At 41.3% G+C, this 25,707-nt stretch overlaps 1 protein-coding gene across 2 annotated transcripts in view; it reads right to left on the bottom strand.

Annotated features, from left to right (window-relative positions):
• Positions 1–449: 449 nt before the first annotated feature.
• The window catches only part of dnmt3bb.1 (DNA (cytosine-5-)-methyltransferase 3 beta, duplicate b.1), a 36,883-nt gene continuing 11,625 nt past the window's right edge, over positions 450–25,707 (bottom strand). Inside the window, exons 3-22 of one of the 2 annotated variants that reach the window (XM_084553770.1) lie at positions 18,676–18,826; positions 17,553–17,629; positions 17,313–17,450; positions 15,968–16,111; positions 12,125–12,283; positions 11,927–12,034; positions 11,089–11,230; positions 10,861–10,983; positions 10,545–10,589; positions 10,365–10,444; positions 8,730–8,842; positions 8,452–8,635; positions 7,912–7,996; positions 7,682–7,827; positions 4,832–4,922; positions 4,326–4,474; positions 3,968–4,053; positions 3,695–3,764; positions 3,411–3,529; positions 450–3,314 (exon numbers count right to left, since the gene is read on the bottom strand). In XM_084553770.1, coding sequence (XP_084409896.1) covers positions 3,173–3,314; positions 3,411–3,529; positions 3,695–3,764; positions 3,968–4,053; positions 4,326–4,474; positions 4,832–4,922; positions 7,682–7,827; positions 7,912–7,996; positions 8,452–8,635; positions 8,730–8,842; positions 10,365–10,444; positions 10,545–10,589; positions 10,861–10,983; positions 11,089–11,230; positions 11,927–12,034; positions 12,125–12,283; positions 15,968–16,111; positions 17,313–17,450; positions 17,553–17,629; positions 18,676–18,826 — 2,352 coding nt within the window. In that variant the 3' untranslated portion in view covers positions 450–3,172. The remainder of the gene's footprint in view (positions 3,315–3,410; positions 3,530–3,694; positions 3,765–3,967; positions 4,054–4,325; positions 4,475–4,831; positions 4,923–7,681; positions 7,828–7,911; positions 7,997–8,451; positions 8,636–8,729; positions 8,843–10,364; positions 10,445–10,544; positions 10,590–10,860; positions 10,984–11,088; positions 11,231–11,926; positions 12,035–12,124; positions 12,284–15,967; positions 16,112–17,312; positions 17,451–17,552; positions 17,630–18,675; positions 18,827–25,707) is intronic. The other variant, XM_084553771.1, reaches the window with a different exon arrangement.

Raw genomic sequence — 25,707 nt, 5'->3', positions numbered from 1 at the left:
ACATAAGATTAACCCACCAAACACCAAAGTGTTCAAATTGCAGATTGTAAATTTCATCAGAAGTTAAGGCTTATGAGAATATGCAGTGCATTTTCTGGATAGTAATGTCCTGAATCGTACAGTGGAAGTTTATGCTACCAGTGAAATTATTAATTGTCTGTTCATTAAATTGCTTAAGTTAATAATACGTCAATAAGTCAATATAGATAATAGATAAAACATTTAAGATATTTGTCATATAATTATTAGTGTTTCAGTATTTACTTTCTTTTGAGAGATGTTTGACAGATGCATTTTATAAACAATTCACTTTATAAGCTATGTAAATTTGTTATTTCTGTGATACAGAATGATTTTGTTAGGTAAGTGGATTAACAAGTATGAAAACAATACTATTCAGCATTATTCATCTTTACAAACAAAAATGGACGCACCACAGACTGTTCAGTCTTTGGCAGGGTTTTTTTCTTTTATTTTTTATTGAGTACAAATTATATATAAGTAGGCTGCTATACGAAGTACACAAACAGAAAAAACACATCAATGTTTTCCTCTAACAATCAAATAAAATATAAAAATAGCACTGAATCTGTTCTTTTGAGATGCTTTTGCACTTGAGACTCATAAAAAATCAGACATAAGCAAAAACGTGATTCTGATAAAACGGTTAACGTAAAAACAACCTCTGAGAAATGATCATTCACACGGAAGCCTACAAATACACGCTCAATTTTTTTTTACCTCTAAATAACACAAGATGTCAAAAAACTATTGATTATTATGGTCTATGTTATACTCAAACATTACAAATGTCAAGCAAGCTTTATACTGTGTTAATATATACTATATTATAAATCTAATATAAAATGTCTTAAAAGAGCAGTTACAAAAAAAAGTTTTTTTTTGCGTACTGTTTTCAAGCATAACATTCAACAAGATCAGCAGTATGAATGAAGCATGTAAACAATTACTTTTTGGTTTTTTTAAATGACTTGAAAATCAGGCTTGACAAGTACAAGAAAATGGTTCCTGATGGCACTTTCAGGGTCATTTTAAGCACCATAGAGAAGTATTACATCCCTAAAAGAACTGGTCATTTAAACATGATAGTAAAAAAAAAAACAAAACATTTATTTACGAAGGCTTGTGCATTTGTGTGTTAAAAAAATAATGTAGTTCTTGGTCAAACACTTGTAAACCTTTCTATCGATACAGTACGCAAAATATCAAGTGGAAAAATAAAAAAAGGTTCCAGTGATAAAATACACGTTACCATATTTACAGGGCACATGGGATCAGACAGCTGCAGTATATATATTCACAAAACAGACCCTTTAAGAGAAGTGACGTACAGTTGCCCTTTTGTCTGAGGTAATGCCCATTTAGTCTGATTTGGTGACAGCCAACAGCATTTAAAAGTCTTGTAGTTATCAAAGGTATTTCAAAGGACTATGCTTTTGTAAGTTTGGTGAAGAGACTTATTACAAAAATAAACCGTTCAACATTTACAGCACTGTCTGGTGAACATGCTTAAGCACACAGTGTTCAGAAATGGAACCGACCAGTAGACGATTGACTGATGAACATTTAGCAGTGGAAGTCTCACTGCAAAACAGGCACTGAACGCCTACCACACACTTTAGAGTCGGTCACATTTACTTTGTTGAATTATTTACTAAAACAATGTTATACCAAAACATGGGCACCACACAGAATGAAGTACAGTAACATTTTCATGGCAGTCAATTCTTTTTGGAAAAACTCAAACTCAAAAAGTAGTCAGTGCTAGTTCACAAAAATAATGTGTTCAGCAGTGTTTCCCATTATTTTCTCCTCGTTCCTGCATTTTGTCCTGAATTTCACCCAAGATCAGCTACACGTGGAGACACTGGCATCCACCCATTACAATAAACTGTAGCCCTTGTATTTCTGAGATAATATCTGAAATGTACAGTTAGATGAATGTCATCTCTTTCATTCCTGTGTGGAATGGTTGATGAAGGATATAAAAAAAAGCATATTTGTTTTTGCATTGGCTTGTTTCAAGTATTTGTATGTAGCTATTAGGGAGAAATCGCAATAAAAAACACTAAATATACAAAAACATTTTAAGATCTTCTTTGATAAAAACTTTTTTCTCTTTTTTTAAACTAAGCTACGTTGCTCATATAAAAGCAATAACAGACAACAAGTAAAAAATATAGTTGTTGTTTTTTTTTGTTTTTTTTTTTACAAATGACTACCATATAAAGTCAAAATCCTGTCTCCTTTCCTGGTTAGCGTCTGGTCCACTAGCTTCCACTGATCAGAGTATTTTCCTACAGAGGGATTCTTGCATTGGTCTTTCAGGCAGCTTTAGGGTGTTTTAATAAAACAGTTTGAAAAAGACAAATGGCAGATTAGTTTGTTTAAACAGACAGAACTACTATGAGCTTTCAGAGCTCTCAGCACTTTTGTCATTGGATACTAGTTAATTTTCCTTAGCTAAAACCGGGATACGCTTGACTTTTAATGTGCGGTACAGTTTATATATTTATGATCTTGAAACCTGGACAACGAAAGACCAATTTGAGACCAATGAAAGCAACCCTTTTACAGAAAATAGATTGGACCATCTGTTAACTGAAAAGTGACCATCGCCTGACTTTGGTTCAAGTGAGCTTGTAAGTGTTTTTGATTTATATTAACAGCCTGTATCATCGGCCAAGTAATCGTTGTCCGAATGACTTGACAATTTAAAGCTGTTTAAAAAGTTGTTTCCCACAACTACTAAGTGTTCTCAACTTAAAAGTTTTGCGAGGGCATTTTTAAAAGAAACCTACATTGTATTAAAATCCTTGTCCAGTTTTAGTGTTAAACGATAAAGCAAAACTGAACCACCTGAAAGGTGACTTACGATATTAGCCTCCATTAAGAATGATAGAATCAGTGATGGGGGCTGGCTGCACTTTCTCCCGACTTTTCATCTTCCCCCTGTTTCTGACTCTCTTTCTAGGGTAGTGATAAAACACAGCTAAGGTGCTCACTCCTGCTGCATTTGTCTTTCTGTGTTAGTGTGTGTCATGTGGATCCAAACTAACGGCTACTTTCACTGTTTCCCTGCTACACTGATTTGAAGTGAAACTGGAGGAAAAGTTGGTGTGAGTTCTTAAGTGATGGCGATGGGTGGTGTCTATTCACAGGCGAAGTAGTCTTTGAGCGGCGCGAACAGATGCCTGATGACTGGGACGCTCCAGGACCGGCCCAGGAGCTTCTGTCTGGCACCGCGACCCATGTTGGACACGTCTGTGTAGTGGACAGGAAAACCGAAAATCCTGCACAGGGACAAAAACACAACAGCATTCAGATCTATTATAAAACATGAAGAGTCCTGATGTGACTCTGTCTGTGTGTGTGTGTCTCCAGCTCACCTCTCCAGCTCAGTGCACCACAGTATGTCCTCCTTCCCGTTCATCAAAACAGGAAAGTGCTGGTCCTTTCCCTGTTTAATGGAATTGGAGCGAGTAGTGATGGTGCGCACTTTACCAAACTACAAGACAACAAATGCACAGTCAGACAATGCAAACAAACTGACATTCGGCAAATCTGCGAGTGAAAAACCTTTAACCAGCCATTTATGGCAGCTCATCCTTGAGTCCACGTGAACGTTTCTTTAAAATTTCCTGAGATCAAATTAAATGTGCTGGTAACCAACCTTTGCGACTCTGCCGTGCTCCAGACAGTCCTGCAGCTCCAGCTTGTCCATCCCTGAGGCACACAGAGGCCTGAACCAGAAAGGAGTTGTTACATTTAGTCCTGAGCTCTGTTTATATTATATCTGCAAACAGGCGCGCTGAATGTGAATTTGATCATTTCTGTAGCTTCCAGCACATTTTAGCCTGAGATGCTGCTGTTGTTCACTCGGAGCAGATCTTTATGTAAAGATTCTTCAGGAATCAGGAGTGTGTTTCTCATGTTAACTGTTTACCTGTTCATGCCCGGCAAGTTCCCCCAGAAGTATCTGGCTCGGTGAGCAGCAGAGACCTCAATAGCGTCAATCATCACAGGGTTACACTGCAAGAAGACACACAATGTTTACGCACAGGTTCACAGTACTCTTAATATTTAAACCGTTCTCACCCATTTCCCTGTTTTTTAATTCATTCTCACAGGTACAATTTCAGATAAATGTAAGTTAGAACAACCATTTGTTGTATAGCTGTTTTAATCTATGAATATTTGAACACGTTGGTCTATAATTAGGATTCAGGGGTTCAGGAAAAACTTGTGTATTCAGTTTCTGAGAAGAACAGTGCTGGTTTTCTATCTTCATCCATGCGACTCACCTCCAGGAACCGGGAGATGTCTCTCTTGTCGTTGACACCCATGGCGACCACGTTCTCGAACATCCAGAAAAACGGCCGGTCCTCTCCTTCTTTGGGCCTGGCCTCGCTGAGCAGTCGGTAAAACTCGAAAAACAGCCTCCCTGTGCCTTCTATAGCAACACAACCACACCACAACAAGAAAATTACATCAGCTCGCGTCAGTGCTCCTGCACAGGGAGTCCCTATATTTGAAACTGACCATTTTGTGTTACAAAAATAAAATCTGAGTAGTTTCATGTAATAGGAAAGCACCAGAAAAAGCCTTCAGGTAACCAGAGTAATCATCTAGTTGTTAAATTCACACTTAATTCACCTGTTCCATTCACTCCCAGACACTTAGTTATTGAGGCTATTAAATGAATAGAAAGTGCTCAAATTAAACTTTGAATAAGTGGCAATCCAACACCTCTTTCATACCATTTGTATATTTTATGTCTATAACAGGAATCCATATGACAGGTGCTTACCATAGAGGCCTTTTCTTGCAGGATTGACGATTGAGAGATCGTTGCAGGGACTTCCTCCGATCACCAGGTCAAATGGGCCCCACTCCAGAATCTGAGCGAGACAAACAGCACCACCGTGTGTTAGACAGAGGGAGACACAGCCATTGCACCAACAAAGCAGTCAACCATTTTTTTTCTGTCTCTATCTCACTTGAGAAACACTTAGATTTTAGTACTGGGAATCATGTCTTGCTGTGCTGATCTACAATGTCTGTTGAGTATATGCACAAATTAAGATGCTGGTTCTCTGTAATAATTATTAGATATAAGAACTTTTTTTAAACTCAAGCTGACGTCTTCATTTTGTTTGTTTTGTCCGAGGAGCAGTCCAAAAATGAAATAAAAAAATAATAATTAAAAAAAAAAGATACTATCCTATTTAAGAGGTTTGAAACAGTGACTTAAGGGAATATTCAATATACAATAGTTTGAATGGTAGATCTGATTGGCTTATAATCGTTTCCGCTCTAAACATCATTCCTTCAAACAGCAACATACACATGACTATTAATTTAACACACCGTCGGAGCTTTCCCATCTGCTCACCCTTTGTCCCCTTTCACCCTTTCAAACACAAACTCCTCCTTAGCCATACACGAGAGTCCTTTCAGAGGCCGAAGACAATACGGGAGCGGAGGAATCAAAGCAGTGAAGGTAGAGAAAGAAAAAAAGAAATGGGAAAGAGGGAGACAGAAAGAGAACAGGAGTTGGAGGTGGTCTTATTAATCTCTTACATAACAGCTAATAGAGAAGAGTAGGATCAGGATCAGGCGCACACACACACCCACACACTCACACATCCACACACACACCGTGACAAACAAGTAAAAGGGTTCTTAGGGGGATTTACAGAGGCTGAAGCTGCTTTGTCCTCTGGTCTGAACTACATCACTGCAGCTGCCGGCCTCTGTTTGGTGTGTGTGCGTGTGTTTGTCTGAGTGTGTCAATGGAAAGCATGATTACAAACTATAATTGCATGCGTAGAGTTGTAATCTACATTAAATAAAAACTACAAATTAGTTTTTCATCATGCTTTTTTGCCTGCAAACAAAACTCTGCATCACAGCCACCATCAGGTTAGCTACTCTGAGTGCTCTGATTTACCTACAGCAGCTAAACGAGTGTAAGAAAGCAGCTGCTTCAAGGGTCATTAACGCTGCCTGTTAACTCAGCATCGTTTCCCTGTGTCAAATATTAGGGCTGCAGATATAGAGGTTCAGCTGTCTTTTGGGGCAAGTAAGCAACTAAAAATACTGTGTTCACACCTGACATTTAAAATGCTCTCAAGATCCAATCTCAGTTTTGCACTCTGCATGCAAATAAACGGCAACAGCATTAAGGGCACCTTAGAATATTATATCAGCTGTTGTCTTTAATAAATCCCTACCGCTGTATCTGAACCACTGTATGTGTGTTATGATATGAAGAATTGGGGAAGGGACACAAAGTTTGGAACAAGCTGTGTTCTCATATACTGAAAGCACACACATACCAATCAGGCATAACATTATGACCACCTTCCTAATACTGTGTTGGACCACAGGACACCCTCAGAAGGCCCACGTCCATCCTCTGATGAGTCACAGCTGTTTTAGAGGCACAAGGGAGCCTCTTGTTACAGAATCTTGTTAGTGGGGGCCTTTGGGTCCTATGGGTTTTTTTAGTTGTTCCTAAAGCGTTTTTGTGTGTGTGTGTCTGTGTCAGGCTGCATCCTGCTGGGGATGGCTGCTGCCATCAAGGAATGTCATTGCTATGGGGTGGGGGTGCCTGGTCTGGTCTAGGTGGGTGTTACATGTCTAAGTAAAATCCACATGAATGCCAGGTCCAAGCAGAACATTGAATTGTCACAAGGTGGTCAGTGTTATTTACTTTTCCTGTCAGTGGTTTTAATGTTGTGGCTGATCGGTGTATGTTGTTGTTATTTATTTACTGACCTCTACACTGTTAATAATGTTAGTTATTTTAGATCTGGAAGCTTCAATTATTTCACTGCTGCACTGTTTGCATCAGTAACAGAAAGCTCTCCAGTTCTAAAGGTAAATAAAGACACCAGTCATTGCTGAGAATATATATCAACTTCACTCAATATGGCTGCTTTGTATATATGATTATGACCCCACTGATAATCAACCACATGCTGTTTGATGAGGAATAACACACAGCCTACTCATGTTGAATCATTTCATTTGTTAATTCTTGTTTAGATTGATTTATTATTTAGTTAAATTTACTTTTAAAAGGCTCTTATTACTAATGAAGAGGACCCCTGCTGAGTGGGGGATGCATTGTGTCTTAGTCAAATGCGCCCCAGACCACCACCAAATGTGGTCTGAGATCAGATCACTTAAACGCATCCTGGATTACCTGCACTATAAAATGGCCACTTGCCAGATTACTTGAATAACGGTCTGAACAGGGCCTTAGTGTAGAGTATGGCGGAAGTGTGTTGCTTCAGTTAATCATGAGACGCTGCGGTATGATCAGGACAGACCGGTATGAGCAACAGAAGGTTTGTCAGTTGCCACAGTGGTTCATAACTGTATGAAATAAGAAACTGATTTGTGATCATTGGACATTTGCCAGCAAACAAGAAGAGACGTTCCTGTAGATAATTAAGGATAATTAAGATTAACCTTGTTTGACAGCGTCAACACACAGATAAGAAAGAAGAAACATTGATCCACACTCCTCCCTGGGCTCTCCTTTCTAATTTCTAAACTTATTGGAAGTTTTAATGTGTTCGCAGGGAGAAAAACAAAAATCATTAAATGCAGCTAGTCAAATGATGCCAAACACAAACACCTATCTTACATTTTTCTTGGTGATGTTCCGGACATCATGGACGTACTGGATCTTTCCTTCATGTCTGACTACACCCACTGAGATAGAGTCCTCGCACACCTCGGACGCCACGTACTGGTCCACCTTAAAGCCCAGGTCCCTCAGAACCAGGTAGCCTGTGGACAGAAACACACAGAAATCAACAACAATGCTACCGTTTCTTTTTAAAATCCTCCTTGTACACACACACTGATCCTCACCAGTGGCGATGCCGTCAAACAGGGAGAGGACTCTGATTGGTCGTCTCTGCTCTGCAGGGACTGCTGGGTAAATCTTGGGCGCTTCCTGGAAGATGAGCGGAGGGAATATTAACAAATCACATTCAGGGCTGTGGAGTGGGAAAAAATATCTCCTCCTGGTTTCCAATGATGGCAAACTTTTCATTTTGATACTCAAATTCTCTCCATTTCATCTCTTTCTGAAGTAATTTAAAAATGATGTATCTATGTAGAATCAAGCATTTTCCTACACATGTTGAACTTTAACAGCTTGACAAAGTTAGACTGTCATGGCTGAAAATGACACTAGTAGAAGTGATTACTTCCAACACACTGTCTCATAAGCTGCAGTTAGAGTTCCAATAAACATATAATTTGTGCAGCATCTTCTTAACATGATCCCAGGTACAACAACATGATGCCAAACATTTAACTTGCAACCTAACCCCAGGCTGGGAGCTCTCATATAAAGTCATAAACGAGGAATCCCCAGTGATGCACATTTCAAAAGCATCAACTCACAAACTCCTGTCCGTTGTCACTGGCGAAGAACTCCTGCAGCTTGAGGCTCCAGTCGTGCCGTCGTTTTAGGACGCCGTACTGCAGCAGCGGCTGGCACATGTAGCACCGCCAAGGGTCTAGATACCGGGCATTGTTGGACGCTCCCGGATCGACCAGGATGTCCAGACAGTCCACGCAAAAACACCTGGAGGGAGCAAGGGGAGCGGATGTGAGTGCGCACACAGCAGAGAAAGAGGAGATGATGTATTCTGTGTAATGTTTCGTTATGTGTGCCTGACCTGCAGCAGTTGGCGTTGCCGCAGAGCAAAACCTCTCGACCTCCGCAGCACACGGTGCAGTACGACTGGTAACCGTCATCATCGTACATGTAGGATATCTCCAGGTACACGTCCTAAACAAAACAAACAGAGCACTTCATAACACAATTCTACATGACAGACTTCAAACAAAGCACCAGATCTGTTCTCTGTCTTTGTTTCATCATCTTCCCAATTCATCACACACATTTTAGAAATTTCTGAGGCGTCTGGTTCTAAATCAACACTGGCCTGGAAGAGACCCAACCTCTAAATGACTGATATAATATTAAGTATAATATTAAATATCTGGTACAGTGAGAGGCACTGTCAAAGCAGATCTCATCTATTCCACTTTTCCAAGAAACTCAGGGCAAAGTTCGAGACTAAAACCTCCCACTTCTCTCTGTTGACATGAACTATGGTCAAAGTACCGTCCTCCGGCCTCCACTAAGTATCCACTCAGCCTGCCGGCTCCTGCCTCCTGTGCAGATCATAATGTTGTAAACTAATCACTCTTTTCCAGTTTATCACAGTTTCTTCATTTGTTGATCTTAGCACGCAGCGTCTGGTTGTTTTTTCCTGGGAAAATCCCCAGCTGCCAGAGATGAGCCGGTATCTGGAGAGTGGTTCCCAGCTTGTAAAGTTAGACCATAGAAGTTTAACAGAAATCTGAACTGATATAAAGTATTTTTTTTTAATCATTTTTATCCAATTGTAAGGTTTTTATAAAGGTATTTTATCCCTTTTATCTTGTTTTTAAGGGATTTTATAATTATATCCTGTTTTAAATGAAATGTGTTTAATATTTGTATCCTATTTAATCATATGTATTTTATCATTTTTAATTTTATAATTGTTACCCTATTATAAAGGGTTTTAAAAGGTATTTTATCCTTTTTATTCTGATCTAAGTGTCTATTTAAAGGCACATTGTAATGTTGAAGTGCAAATATGATGGTTATGGTGGTTTAAATTTAGGAACAGCAGGTCCTACGCACACATTTTGAGGATCTGCACGCTAACTCTGGTTTTTATTTCTTGTCGAGGAGTCCAAGAAAGTGTAATAGACAAGGTGGTTTTGATCAGACATGTCCAGGTAGATCCAGGTAGAAGAGGAGGAAGACTTCGAACAACTTTTTCGCTGAGGTACGTGTAACATAATCCACCTGCATCATGTACAATGTTTTTTGGACATTTTGCAGCTGATGAGCCCTTCTGAAAACAATAAAAAACACTCTGTACAAACATCACAGATGTCTAATCTCAGTTCATTTCACCTCACATTCCTCCCACTCCTCCCAGGACTCTAAAACCGCTAAAAATGTCAACACATAAATGAATCTGCTTTATGACTTATATCAAATCCTGGCTTTAGACCAATCATATAATCAACGGCTCATCTGATACAGGTGTATGATTAGTGTGTGTGTGTTGGGTTATTTCAGTATTCTTGGCTGAACTTTTGTTTGAGGATGCTGTATGAATATAAGTTACAGTTGGACTGGAGCCTCCGGAGACGTCTGTAAAAGCATCTCGCCTTAAGGTATGAATGTACGACTTTTTCAGATATTTTTTGATCTATTATTTAATGTCAAAAGTGTCTCGTTGCTCTACCTTGCATGTTTGGCACAAGCCTCCTTCAAACAGCGGGTGGTAGGTTGCTGCTCTGCTTTTTCCACAAGACAGACAGAACTCTGCCAAAACACACGCACAGTTCAAAAGGTAGAGGTTAACTCAGCGTTAATAGTTCAAAGGTTATCCATTCACTCCTAAGCACAAAAACAAAGTCTTTACCTTCTATACTTCTTTTATTCTTCAGAACTTCATTCACCATTTGTTCTGACAGAGGAAGAGGGACAAGGTTAAAAACAAATGAAGGATATATCAACCCGTTACACAAATTAAAGCCCAAAACGAATACAACAAACTTTGTATTTTAGTTCCTTAACAGATAAAAAAAGAAGTAAGGAAGAAGAAAAAAAATACTTTGAGTTTTAAAAACGTAGCATCAGATGGTACGTATGACTGATTCCATTAACACAAAGAAAATGTTCCATTATTAAAACTGCACGTCTCTAAAATATTAGTGAGCTTGACCTTTGACCTCTACCTCTGCTGTAGGACTCCTCAGGTGCGGCCTTGCTCTTACACAGACTGACTTTGGGTCGTTTCGCGCTGGGAAAATACTCGGGCAGGGAAACATCGAGGACCTGGTGGTCCAGAGGGTTGCTGTCTGCAGAGACAATCACACTCATACTCATCACTTGTTACTTTCATTTCAGTAGAAAACGTGGAGCCTGTTTGCGATGAACAGCACTGCTCAAACTGTCGTGCTTACCGGCACTCTGTCGAGGTTTCAGTCCCTCCTCTCCTTTGGGCAGGAAGCCGCCGTTGGCCCAGTCCAGCATGGGTTTGACCTGGTCCTCGGGGTTGTCTGACTCGCAGGGAGGAAACGTCTTTTCCGCCCGGACGCTGGCCATCTGAGACAGAGACACAATGTGGGAGAAATAAACACTGATGGTGAAAAGGTGAAAGCAGATAAACAAATGGCAGCAAAACAGAATTAAATAGGTGTCACGCAAAAGAATAAAACACATTAACATGCAAAGAGTCATTTGATTCTGTTTTTCATTGAGGTACAGGTCATTTTATAAACTTTACATCTGACATGTCTAATTTCTTTCTCTGTGAATGCTCAAACAATAAAATGTTCATTGTAATCTCTGAAAAGAGGATGGATGCTTTTATCAGATGCGTAAGGCCAGATTTATGGTTCAGTGTCAGATCTTTAGCTTCGTAGCCTACGGCGTAGCCTGGTGCAGACGGTAAAAACTGTGTTTCCAACACACCATCTACAATAACTTCTACTTTCTTTTCTAAGTTGCAGTGATTTCAGTAAGTAACTGTTGTTCAACATTTTTTAACCTCTCAGTATAAACCATTGTTTAAGGACCACAGTGTAACTAAACACTAGCTGCCAACCAGCGATTTAGAGGTGTAATTACAGAACGATGCCGACACACCAGTGAAAAAGTAGAAACACCATATGTCCTGCATATATCCCTAGGCTTAAGGCTGCAAAAGCAATGATAAACACATGACAGTTAGGGGTGAATCTGATTCATCTGTACTGCCAAAAGGACCACTGAGGTCATCTGCTCCACCCTGAAACCTACCTCCAGTGCTTGGAAGATGGCCCTGCGGTAGGAAGCCAGCTTAGTGTATGAAGCCTGGCTGAAGAACTTGGGAAAGGCAGTGATAGAGTCCAGCTTGTCTGCTGAAACCTGGAGAGGAATCACACACAGTCTGAGATCAGGACTTGATTTCTCTCTCCCTCCTTCAGTCACTCTGTTTATTTTCCTTCCCCTCCTCACCTCAGAGAACTTGCCGTCTCCAAACCACTGCAGCCACCTCATGCCATGGCTGGCCTGCCGTTTGCCCGTGGCTCGCCACGTCACCACGATGCCCGGCCACCAGGAGAAGCCCTTGATTTTCCCCCAAACCAGGTCGCCAATTCCAAATCCCTTGTTGTCCTAGACAGTGACACAGGAGGAAAGAAACAGTGAGCACTAATAGCTGATGCAAGACATGTCTCGTTGATCCTGAAATAAACAGAAGAAAGGAAAGGAAAAGACACATGTTTTGGCAGAAATATATTTCTGTCTTTCTGTCTCAGTGAAAAAAGGAGGAGGACACCCAGACAGAAATCTGAACTGATATCTGTACTTTGTCAAAACTGAAAAAAATTCTACCTGGAAAAGGCAAGAAAATGAAAACAACAGTCTGGAATTAATATGCCAAAAAAGAAAAGGTGTAAAATACATAGGAAACACCAACTCCATCAACTGTGAAAAAAAAAAAAAAGGCACTGAGACAGACATTTTGGACAAAATCCTGTATCTTTCAGACTAGTTTAGAGCATGTAAATGGAAATAAGGAGAGGTGGCAAGCACAGACTGTATGGACAGCAATCCCAGATCGAAAGATTTTGACTTTGCTTAGTGTTTTGTTTGAGAAAGAAAAGTGTAGAGCACAGGGTTGAACACTTCTACTACATGTACTTAATAATCTTTAAAATGTGGCAGTCTTAAAACAAATAATTAAAGTAGGCGTTTTCCTGCATGGATCAGTTTAAGTGTTTCCTTTACTCTCGCTGTTTACTTTGCACTCATTTTTGCGAGCATTATCATCACTGATAATAGCATAACTCACATTTTCTTTGTTTTTCTTTTCAACGTTGCAGTTTTATGAGCAGTTGGGATTTCGACGCTTACAGACAAATCCCAGCAGAGCCAAGGCTATGTGATCTTTAAGACAGAAAAGCCCATTAGGATTTGTAATGGAGGCACCAACGGATGCTACGCTCCACCGAGTTCAGCCAGGACTGAGTGAAAACACACCGGGGCACTTCAACACACACAAAAGCACATGTCCCGTCAGACGTGTGCATGCGGAGGTAAACATAGCCGTGCAGGGACATGCAGAGGAGGACACGCGTTCCTGCAGATCTGCAGCCTCCAGACACACACACACGTACACTGAGACGCTGCTGTGCACACTGGTGCTCAAATGACCTGAATAACAGTATTGATACAGAGCAAACACAGACTGACTCTGTGTTTTTCTGTTTTTGAACACTGTGAGCAGCCACCTGCACTAACACAAGGCCAGGTGGAGGAGGTTCAGTGACGGGAGTTACCCTCTGCCTCTTTGTATCACTGCCAAACATCCACTTCCCCATTTTAAAATATTCTGTCTCTCCTACATCGAACTGTCTGCCTCTTTTTTTTTTTCCTAATGAGGGTTGGATGTTCAATTCCAAATTTTTGTTGTGTATTTCAACAACCTTGAAGCTAGAGAGAGCTCAAACCTACAAAAGTCAAACACATGACCACTGAGTCATGATTAATCAATATACTGTTAATGTACTGGGCAGTTCTAACAGTGTGGGGGTTCACAGGTTCTCCCTGTGCCTGAGTGTGTTTCCTCTGGGTGCTTTGGTTTCTTCCCACGGTCCAAACACATGCTTATTAGGTCGATATGTGATTCTAAATTGGCCGCAGGTGTGAGTGTGATTGGCTGTTTGTCAGCCTGTTGTACCCTGCCTCCCTGCCTCCGCCTGCTGGGACAGCCTTGAGCATCAGCAACCCTCTACAGGATAAGGGGCGATAGATGATGGATGGACAGGTAATGGGTAGTGTAAAAACTGAAAGCAGACTGTGTCTGTAAGAATATGTCAAACTACTGCAAGTCAAACAAAAAGACAAACATACTGAGTGTCAGGATATGAACTCCTGAACCTTTTCTTTTAATCTTCCTTGAGTTTCTCTTTGGCTTTTCTTCTACGTCTTTCCTGTTTTACTTTGAAAAGCTATTTATCCCCATCTTCCTGTTAGTTTTGCTTGTCTGCTCCGCACTCATTAGTTTCACCTATGTCTCATTTCCCCCTATACATAGTCCTGCTACTTGGCTCAGGTTTCCTTGTGCTCTCAATGGTTTGTTTGTTCTTATCTATTGGTTTTGGACTTCTTTTGGATTCCTTGTTTTCTTCTTAGTGGATTTTTCTGCTGTGGTATTCTTTTGTAGCATTTCCCTTGTTTGGATGCTGTTGGATCATCAAGCCTTATTATTCACAGCGCCTTCTCTGCTGGCCTAAACTTTTAATATTTTTCCCATTAATCTTATTAAATATTTCCCAATAGCCTATTCTTTTCATTTCATGTCTGTCTCTCAGTTGCGGGGATTCCTGCAGTGTAACTTTGCATTAGAGTTTTTATCCAATCATATTTCAGCCATCACGTGTTGCCGGAGTCAAAGAAATCTGCCTGGGCAGATTAAGCCAAGCTAGCGGTTCGTGTGTTTCGAGCTTCACAAGCAAGTCGTTCCTGTTAACGTTTTTATAGCTATTTTTTGAACCCACGATGGCGGAAGGAGGAGAGGCTATCAATTTGGTTGCAGATCCTCTTAAAAAATAATTTTCACAGTGGACTTTGAAGGAAAAACTGGATATTGTGAGGAAAAGCTGCTCAACCCCGGAGCTAGCCTAGCCTGACCCAGCCGGGAAAGCTTTCAGGACAGGCCTTGAAGGCCTAGGTAGAAAATGCATGGCCCACCACATTTTTTTTTTTACTTTTCACCAAATAGAATAAAGTTAACATGATCTGTAAGTGTACATAAGAGTGCTGTTTTCTAATTCTCCTGGTAGACGAGTGCCTCATTTGACAGTTACTATAGAGCAGTGGTGTCAAACTCAGTCAGAGAGGTGGCCAAAATTAAAAAATGACTCCAAATCACGGGCCACCCAGAATGGATATTTATATAAAATGTGACACAATCAGAAATCATTCATACAGAATTATGAATTTAACTTTTTCCAAGCCATAATAAAAAATTTAGAATAAAACGTTCAGTTGTCCAAAACACTCTCTCCGGACTGTTTTACCAACTGGAGCCAATACGACGCTATTTTTCATAAGACATTGTGAGATTAAGAGTCCATGGTATGGTTGCTAACGTTATCTGTATGTTGGATGAATTTGCTGTTATCGACACTTTGAACTGATGCCAGAATAAAATGAGACTAGCGAGGCTAATGTGGTGGTTACTATAGGGTAGAGAAATGAGCTAACCATGGGGCTAAGTTAGCATGCTAGGGCCGTGTTAAACATGCTGCTGTTATTTGGCGGGCACTTTCAGTGTGTCTGTATGTTAGCATGTATGTTAACCGACAGGTGTTTAGCTGTAGTGGTGTTGTCATTTATATTTTAGGAAGTTTTCTGTTTACCGTGTGTGCTACTGTGGAACAGTAGGCTAACAGATTTAGCCCATTGTCTGCTAACTGGTACAGCATTACTACGTCTTGCCTGTGGGATTTGTAGTATCAATGGTGCGCACGCAAAATACCTGCAGGCCAATTCTGATAGATATAAAATATTACTTTGCAGGCTGGATACAATTGAGTTTGACATGTCTGCTTTAGAGCCTTGAGTTCAGATAATACAATATTTCTTTTATAATGCACCTCGTCTGATGATCAGTGACAGTTACGTTTCCACAAAAGTCTAGTTCAGTAATCAGTCAGCACCTTCAAGTGTCCTGTTTGTTTTCATTCACTTCTTTGAAGATCTTCCAACTCGTCTACCTACCCCTCTGAGTGAATGAGCTCTCCCTTTCATACTTTTTGCTCCATGAACTGACTTGTCATTACACTGTCTTACGTTGTATTCCGGCTGGGTTTCGGAGCTGGACGAGGTGCTGGTGCTCTGGGCAGAGTCTTTGGAGTCTTGTTCCATCAGCTCCAGACGAGGGGCCTCCGGGACCGCGGCAGGTGCAACCACGGCCACCCGAGGGCCGCTGACACACTGATGGGGGAGAGAGAAGGCTTAATTAGACTTGTGTGAATGTTCACGTGAGAGCAAAAGAGAGATGAGCGCATCTAAGTTTAGTAGGAAACTCAACACCAGCAATTACGCTGCATTTCCGTTCATTCAGCTGTGATTATCCTCCCTCATACCACCGTCGAGTTTTCAGAAGCACTCTTTACCTCAGCCCACACCCACAGATGAATCACTGCAGAGCTGTCATTTCACTTTTAACTTTGTGTTGGATGGGTTTCCCACAGTGGGGAAGACTTAATTTCACTGGTGGAAAGGTTTGTATGCCGTTTACAAGAAGTAAAGACAGATATAAAAAAATGCCTCATGTTAGTCATCAATTTCAGACAACACTATTAAAAAAATAATCTACTCTGCAACTTTCTGACAATAAAGTAATTCTCTGGCTACAACGTCTTGATAGTGAGGATGTCCTGCTTTTTTTTTGGACATATATAATAAATGAAACATCTTCAGGTTTTGAAGTGACGCCCAAACCATCTGAAGACTTCCCCTTGAGTTCTGAGAAGTTGCAATCATTCACTGTTTTAAAGTAAATCACAGGTTAAGTATAAAACAACACAGAAATACGGTTATGTGTAAGTTTTTTTGCAGGACAATTCCAAGCAATTCTTTTTATATTTCTGAGAATGTCTTCTAAAGGGCAGACACTGACCAATAAGAGGAAAACACAATAAGCACAAACACAATAAATAAAAGGAAGGAGAGGGTCAAAATGAAGGATGACAAAGTGTGTGGAACTGTGAAAAAGTGCTGAAACAACTTTTCTACAGATTTACTTGTTTTTAGAAACTTAAAACTCTACTCGCAGGCGTCTTTAAAAAGACATCAGGAAGTGGGGAAATAAAAACAAACTTCAATTGACTGAACTGTCGGTTACATTTTTGCACTGCATTGCAACTCTGTGAACCAAAGCTGGGTCAAAACAACACGCAGCTCTGTTTGTGTTTATCCTGGCCCGGGGCATCTCTCTGACATGTGCTGAATGAGACTCAAACACGGAAGCACAAACGAGGAGCAAAGCTGCCTGACTGAAAATGTATGTTGCATCTGATCGGCCAAATGGAAAACACTGTGTGGTTGTGTGTTTTTAATCATTACAGCGACTCGGGACGCCGTTTCAGGTGGATTGTGCGTGTTTGTATTGCGCTGAACTTTGTGTGTTTACCTGCAGCATGCTGTGCTCCTGTTTGCGGTTCTGTCTGCGAGGCTTGGTGTGTGTGTGCGGTGTGAGGCCGGCCTGGAAGATGGTTCTGGGTGGAGGTCTTTGTCTCAGGCCCAACTGAGACGCCCCTGAAGACTTGTCCTGGAAATACACCCACACACTTAGTCCCCTTAGTTTCCACTTCCACAGAAAATGATTCATTAACAAACTTTCACGAAGGTGTCTGTGTGTCAGTATTTATACCTCACTGTAGGAGTCCCAGGTACTTTCCTCCTCCTCTGACCTCTTCCTGTTCCTCTTCCTGCTCCCCCTCGGACCGTCTGAGAAGAGAGAGAGAGAGATCGACAGAAGGTTAGACAGATGGCGGAGGTATGTTTTCAAGAGATAGCATGTCACTCATGTCTTTACTGCAGCATTCTGGATGTGAAATGAAAGAGCGACTGGCTACATTTACATGGACCTGATTGAATCATTCTGACCAGAGACTGCGACTTAACGAAATAAAATGATCTGAAAAGATACATGGCTTTACATGTCCCAAAACATTAATCAGAACTGAGCTTTCTTTACCAAATGGCCTTGCCCAATGTACTTTTTTCCCAACAACTTCTTTGAATGGAGCCACATTTCGAAAAGATTCCAACTTTGCACATTTTTCTTTCTGCACTTGTTTGAAAAACTGGTTGTTTTGCTACTTCCTTCTGTGTTTCTGTTCCTCCTGGAAACTCGTCACTTTAACTGACATCACCCCAAACATGTGCAGCCTCAGCCAGTGAGAAACCATCAGATCAAGTGTTTACATGGTTATTAGGAGCTAATGTTTTCTTTTTGAACAAAGATTTACACCGCCCCATCAATCTGATTTGGTGAAGTGTGTACTGACTGGAGCCTTCTGCTCTCACTGAAGCATTTTTCCACCAATGTGGCTGATCCTCCGATCAGGACATAAGAGATGAGAAATCAAAGATTCTTTTCTTGTCCTGAAGGAAACCTCAGCTAGGAGTCTTTCTCCACGTACAGGGAAATCATTTGGCAACAAATATTCAATGAGTACTTAAATTTACTTTAAAATTTAAGTCCAACAAATATTAGTTCTTGAATAATTTATTATGAAAACTGTCTTTAGACCCAATCAGGTCTATGTACTGTATAAAACCAAACATTTCCTAATGTCAATGTCCTAGAGGGCAGCTTTACTACTGGAAAAATTAATTGAACACTGTCTAAATGTTCCTTGTATTAGGAAGAGTATTTTGTTCCTGTGAGTGTGTCCTCATTTTCAAATACAATGTGTTTCTTTCATTTTCTAAAAAATGTGTGACTGTCTAAACCCTGGATCAGCATGCACTGTGGATGTGCCAGTTACCTTGAGGGGAGGCGGCGTCTCCATTCTGTTTGGGGCTGAAGGGGGAGGGCGGTTCGGCCGCGGTCAGAGGGCTGTTCTCATTGGTCAGCTCCACACCGCTGTCGTTCTCTGACAGGCCCTCGGCTGGGGGCGTGCCTCCGTTCACCGCCGCCTGAAAACAGACGGAGAACAGTTTCACAAAATGCGACTTTTAGAAATTTTACTATGAGATGCAAAGTGTTTAGGAGAAGAAGTTGTTTCAGATGCATGTCACAGAGCATATTTGGCTCGTTTTGTGGACAAACAATGGAAGTCTTCAGCCCTAATTGGTTTCTCCTGAGGGCTCTGCTATCATCAGTTTCACCTGTGGCTCAGCAACCCCTCAGCCTTTGTGTGTCTATACACCGATCAGGCATAACATTATGACCACCTTCCTAGGGTTGCAAAGGGGTGGAAGATTTCCGGTAAATTTCCGGTAAATTTCCAGAAACTTTCCATGGGAAGTTAAACTGGGGAATTTTGGAAATATTCCAAATTAGAAACTTTCCATGGGAATTATGGGAATTATGGGAATTATTGGGAATTTATGGGAATTTATGGGAATTATGGGATGACAATTGATGTATAAATTCTTGTATGGTTACAGAAAACCGTCTTTCAGGAGTCAGAAGAAACAGCATCAAATTTGAGGTAGCTACCACCATAATTAGCTAGCCTCTTAAATGGTCAATGAAATGAAAAATAGCTTTCATTTAGCACCTAACTTACCAGATAGTTAGCTACTGTATTAATAAATTTTTATTTAATATTTGCAAGTTAAACATTAATAACGTTATAGATCAAATATATTTACCCCATGATATTATCAAAACTTACTTGACTTTATATAGTCCGCGGGCTCAAATGTGTGGCTTCAATAGTCTTGTGCTTTGAGCTCAAAAGTGTGGCCTCCAGGCTTCAAGAAATCACCTGTGCATGTGATGGAGGAATGCACAGTGCATGTAGGGGGCATGGCCTCAATAGCCCTGCAGTAAGCAGTGTGCTGTGTGCATGTGATTGAGGAGTGTACTTGCATTAAATCTGGTTGTTTTAGCCAAGACTATGCTACAATATATTCCCCCCAACTATATTTAAGTTCCCTGTTAAGGGCCAACCTTCAATTTTGTAAATTTCTTATTTATTCCTGTTTATTCCCATATATTCCCGGTAATTCCCGTTAATTCCCATATATTCCCGTTAATTCCCATGGAAAGTTTCCAACTTTGAAAATTCCCGGAATTTTGCAACCCTACACCTTCCTAATATTGTGTAGGTCTCCCTTGTGCCTCCAAAACAGTTGTGACTCATCAGAGAATGGACATGGGCCCTGTGAGGGTGTCCCGTGGTGTCTGGTAACAGAATGTTGTTAGTGGGGGCCCTTGGGTCCTATGGGTTGAGGGGAGGGGCCTCTGTGGATCATCTCACTGATACTTGATCAGTTTGGGATCTAGTGAATTTGGAGGCCAGGTCAACACCTTGTTCTGTTCTTCATGTTTTTTGAGTTGTTCCGAAAGCGTTTTTGTGTGTGTGTCTGTGTCAGGCTGCATCCTGCTGGGGATGGCTGCTGCCATCAAGGAGTGTCATTGCTATGGGGTGGGGGTGCCTGGTCTGATCTAGGTGGGTGGTTCATGTCTTAGTAACATCCACATGAATGATAGGTTCAAAGGTTTCCTAGCAGAATGTTACATTGTCACAAGGTGCTCAGTGTTATTCACTTCTCCTGTCAGTGGTTTTAATGTTGTGGCTGATTAGCTCATAGTCCAGCAAATTCAACCCCGAGAGGTGTTTTCAGACAACAACACACCTCCACATACACACAGCTGAGACGACGACTGTGTGTTTGATGTTTCTCAGACTGACAGAGAGCTGACACCAACGCTCAAAATTCCCAAAGCCTAAGATAATTTTCAGGATGCGTTACGTCCGAAATACTCCTGCCGGGTAAACACCAGGCCCTGCGGCTGCACACGTATGAGGCCGGCTATTAAACTGTCACATGAGTCTACACTGACAAACTATTAGCAACACACATAGCTCTGAACTAGCCATGGACACAACGTGGTGAAGTCAGGACTTGTTCCATCACAGAGTACTGAGCATCATAAATCGTCTAATCCTCAAAGTGCAGCAGAGGATTACTGCCAGAATTATTATGACACATTTCGAAGTGGGTCACTTTACAAAACATTCTTGGATGAGTTCCAGTACCCACATGTTTCATTATTGTGCACAGTTTATTGTATGCGGTGCATGGATCACTGACATTAACATCACGGCGACACTGATATTTTAAGTTTTAGACATTCTATTCAAGCTACGTCTTGTGAACAGGTCCTAAAAATGGTCTCAAAACAAAGAATGATTAACGGCACAAGCACTCAAAAGTACCTTTGTTTGTAGCTGTTGGCTTAACAAAGGGAACCAAAATGACATGTGAATAAGACAAATCACTTCAAACCTAAGGCTACTGGGCATTTATATATTTCACAACCATGAGCTAAACCCTCTCTTCCCTGTGGCTGTTGCTTTAACGTGTTTCGCACATTCTTATGTTGATCACTGCAACGATCACAAATTTCAAACGAATCGACCTATTGTACTGAGACAGAATTCTAACAGCAGAGGCTTTCAGGTGCATGCATGCATGCCTGCATCTCTCGCCATGTGACTCTGCACAAACATCTTGTATAAACCGCACGCGAAAAATATAGATGACGAACCTGTGAGGCATTACCGGCCAGTGGCACTGAGTCATTAGAACAAGCGGTTTGTTTGCCAGAGGGATCAGTGGGGTAAGGAGGGATCAGCTCACAGCCTGAAGGAGGGGAGGGAAAGTTTTCATTTCTCTTTCTCTTTGCATCACTTCATCTCTCATCTCGCAGCCGGCCAGGGGAGTTTCGGTAGCAACGTTGCTCTGCTGAGCTCTGTTTGGACTTGAACTTGAAGGATCTCACTTAAAAGTACAGATTATATAATCATAACCGGTGCATGATAAGACACCTGATAGCTGCATTTACGTACAAATATTTCACTAAGCGGACATTTTTTATTTTTGCCTGGTACCACAATGAGGGCAAGTTGTTTCTGTAAAATTCAGGAAAATATGAATACAAGTAGTCTAGTCAGTTTTTTTTCCATCTTTCAAATTTAAATCTCAACAAATTTAATTTAATTTCTGATATATTTGGCACCTTAAAGGCAAATAACATTTGGAAACTATTGTTTGCATTTATTTACAGGTTTTATTAACTATGTGAGGTTGAAGACATCTATAACGAATCAAAATTCAGACTAGTAATTAGGTGTTTTACTTTTAATGGTGCTTTGTGCTAAGTTCAGCTAAGTTAGGTGGACACAGACAGGAAACTCATATGAATGCAGACAAGGTAGCTCTAGTTCCAAACGCAACAAATATATAAATATTAAATATGTCCACTCCAAAATAAAGACAAAGCAGGACTACTGCCTGTGGAGGCTTTACAAATAATGCTTAAGTGGAAGATGTCAGTGTTTATAGCTAACATTACTACCTGGCACTGGAACCATTTGGCATTTATCTTCTCATTACCCAACACATAAATTTGCCAGCAGCGTAAACTTCACGTAATCTGACAGAGAAAGTGTGCGGGAGAGACGGAAAAGCGGCCGAGCGAGGGAGCAGCTGGGAGACAGATGGAAAACGTTTCTTGGGCAAATCACAGCGACGCATATCTGAGGCTGTTTGTGATTGTTAAACGTCGTAAAACGGGGAACGCATGTGGTGTCTGTTTGCGATGCCAAATTTCCCCTGCAACAGATGAACTCTGTGAACTTGAGTGCTCAAGATCGTTACGAGTGAGAGCTCTGATAATGGAGGGAGAGGAAAAGAGGCCGAGACGTGTTACGAACGTTTAAACCATTAAAGTGTAAATTGAGGGGAACGTTTTTAGGAGGCAGCAGGCTGTTAGGGGCTAGAGATGTTGTATCTTCTGAGGGCAAACGCAGAATTCTTTTAATCATATTCACACGTAAGATACTGGAAAACGCTATTTAAGATCCCCTATATTTGTCTTGCAAAGGAAAAATAAAAGTATTTAAAACGGATCTCTGCATCACCACTAACAGAGCAAGCATGCCGCTACAGAAATCCCTCGTCGATTTTAGCCACAAAAGTAAATCAGTCTGCTCTAGAAATGTCAGAAACTCATAAAAAAAATGTCCATTATATTTAATTGGAACCCAATGTGAGGTCTTCAAATGGCTTTTTTTGTGTAACTGACTCTCCAAAACACAAAGGCATTCCATTTTTTTAAGATATTACAGAAATAACACAAGTTCTGTGATATTTGTGATATAACTTGCAACACCATGGTCAATACAAATCTATAAAATGGACAGACATTAAGTCCTCTTGTCGTTTTTTTCAGTGAAGGACAGACAGCAGTGGAAGGCGGGGGAGATGTAGTGTGAAAAGTGAGTGATCGAGGTGAAACAAGTGATAAGGAAAGCAGCCAGGGAGAGACGACAGACGAACAGCTGCTGCGAGAGCCATCGCGGATGTTTACACTGCATTACGGCTATTGTGCGAAACACTGATATGTCCTGACTGCCCGGATAGACGCAGACGAGTGCTGCGGTGGGTTCAAAACTGCAAAAAGAAAGGTTGACGTGGGGACAGAAGGCGATAATCTTGCTCATTTTCCTTCATTTAAAGCTCCTGAAGTTTGAAGAATCTGATTACAGCAGGAACGACTGTGACGGCGTTAAATTCAAATATTACATGTGCAGCATCATTTATTATACATGCACATGCTTTAACCGCAACACTGTGAGTCAATTTCAATCCATAAGAATTGCACATGAATTGTTTGCTTAAATGACCCGTGCAAAACTAGTTAAGCATGATGAATGTTGACCTCCATTTCCCCTGATACTTAACAGCCCTGAATGAAGGGTCCCAGCTGGAAGGAGCCTGAATCCCTGCAGCACAGCTGTATTTTATACGACCTCTGCTGCCACCGAGCTCTCCTCCTTCGCAAAGGAAAGCATTAAAACATAAAATACGACACGAGGAGACTGACTGGGCTGGACTAACCTCAAGACTTATTTAGGTAACAGTACGTATCATTTTCATGTAATTTCGCACACTGAAACCCGGCAGCTGGAGTAAGTAGGTTTCTGGACAGCTACTGAACGGTAGCAAAAGCATTTAAACAAATAATACTACTTTATAGCCGGGGTGTCAAACTCATCTTAGTTCAGGGGCCACATACGGCCCAATCTGAACTCAAGGGGGCCGGACCAGTAACAGAATAGCCTAATGAGCTATAAAAATCCAGATTCTTCCTTAGTGGAAATAAGTACATTTCAGTTAAGGTACACTTTCTTCTTCTTCCTCTTCCTTCTTCTCATCCCCCCCCCCCCTTCTCCTTCTTCTACTCTTCCTTGTCCTTCCCCTCCTTCTCTCTGTTCTCTTCATCCTCCCCTTCTTTGTCATTTTTACCTTCCTCCTCCTCCTTTTCGTCTTCCTCCATCTCCTTCTTCTTCTCCTCCTTCTGCTTCTCCTTCCCCATCTACTTCTCCTCCTCCTCTTTCATCTTCTTCTCCACCCCCCCCCCCCCCCCCCCCATGTCCTACTCTTCCTCATCCCCCTTCTTCTTCCTTCTTTCTCCTTTTTAAAAAAAGGTTAATGTTAAAGGTTAATGTGAGTGTTGCTTCTTTTATTATAAAGGTTAAAAAATTTACAATTGCAAAGAATGACATACCGGGAATGTGTTGCACTGTAATCCTAGTACTATTACATGAGTCATGTAACAGAAGTCGCGCTCTGAAAACTGGTGTCAGGTGAGCCTTTATAGAAAGAGCCAAGAGTGGAGAAATGCGAACGAAGTTGGAGCTAGTAGTGCCCCATCTGTACTCTGCGCCTTGCAGATCTCCGTGCTTGCAGGGCGCGTTGTGACCGCCTGTTATGACTACCGCCAGTAAAACAGCTGAAAAAAATGCTGCAACGCAGAGGTTTCACTGAAGAGCTGCAGGCAGAGTGGAGGTAAAATTATCTTGCTGACCTGGCATCACCGCACGTGAAATTATGGCAGGATAACATCAAACACAGTTACTCAGCAAGCACACCACGTACTACTCACTAAGCACAGTATGTACTACTGCAGGACAACATGCTGCTGATGGGTAGCTGGGACAGGTTAGCAGTTTCTGGGCATACCCATCTTGATCAATTATCCAATCTGGGTTGCATCCTATCGAACAACACAGCTACTGAAAGAAAATAGCAAAAACTGACAACAGCGCTACCCTGGAGACATCTTGAGGAACTGACGGCAATGAAGTGCCGGACCAATCAAATCGTTTGGGTGGTCTTTATAGTGTAATGGACAGAAGAGTGACAGCGACGTCGTCATTCACATCATCTGAGTGCCATGGAGTTGAATTTGTGTACAAATCCAGTCGCGTTCGGATGTATTTTTTCCTCTGTATTGGTTGAAACACGTCCCGTAGTGAAATCCAAATAGAGAGTTACCAGACTCGCTTCTTATCAGACTGTGAGTCTGCTATCACTGGGCTGCTGAAAAGCATGCAACAAGCAGAAATCTGCCTCCAGCAATGTTTTGACTAAAGGCCAAGGCACGTTATGACTAATCAAGTGTGCTGGTGAGAATGTGAGACATTAGGTAAAGGTCATGCAGATTTGTGCGCGTTTAGCCATTACTGAACCAGATATCTCTCTTTCTGTAATAACATCAACAACCGTGGGGACAAGGTGATACACTTTCACAATTGGGAGAGGATCAGTGTAACAGCTCCGTCTGTGACTGGAACACAAAGGCAGCAGTCAAAGGATAAACACAACTGTCTCAGAGATTAGTGACTTTCAGGGCTCCCTGGCATCTTCAGGCTTTTACTCAAAGCATAAGTCATCCGGCCCTGAGCTATCCAAACACACAGACACCAAGACAGACGCGCTCACCTCGAGGCGTTTCCATCTGTCTGCGGCTTCTATAATCTTTCTCCGCTTCATAG

The sequence above is a fragment of the Chelon labrosus genome (assembly GCF_963514085.1).
Source record: "Chelon labrosus genome assembly, chromosome: 10".
Lineage (NCBI taxonomy): Eukaryota > Metazoa > Chordata > Actinopteri > Mugiliformes > Mugilidae > Chelon > Chelon labrosus.
This window is presented reverse-complemented; position numbering and strand designations above follow the sequence as displayed.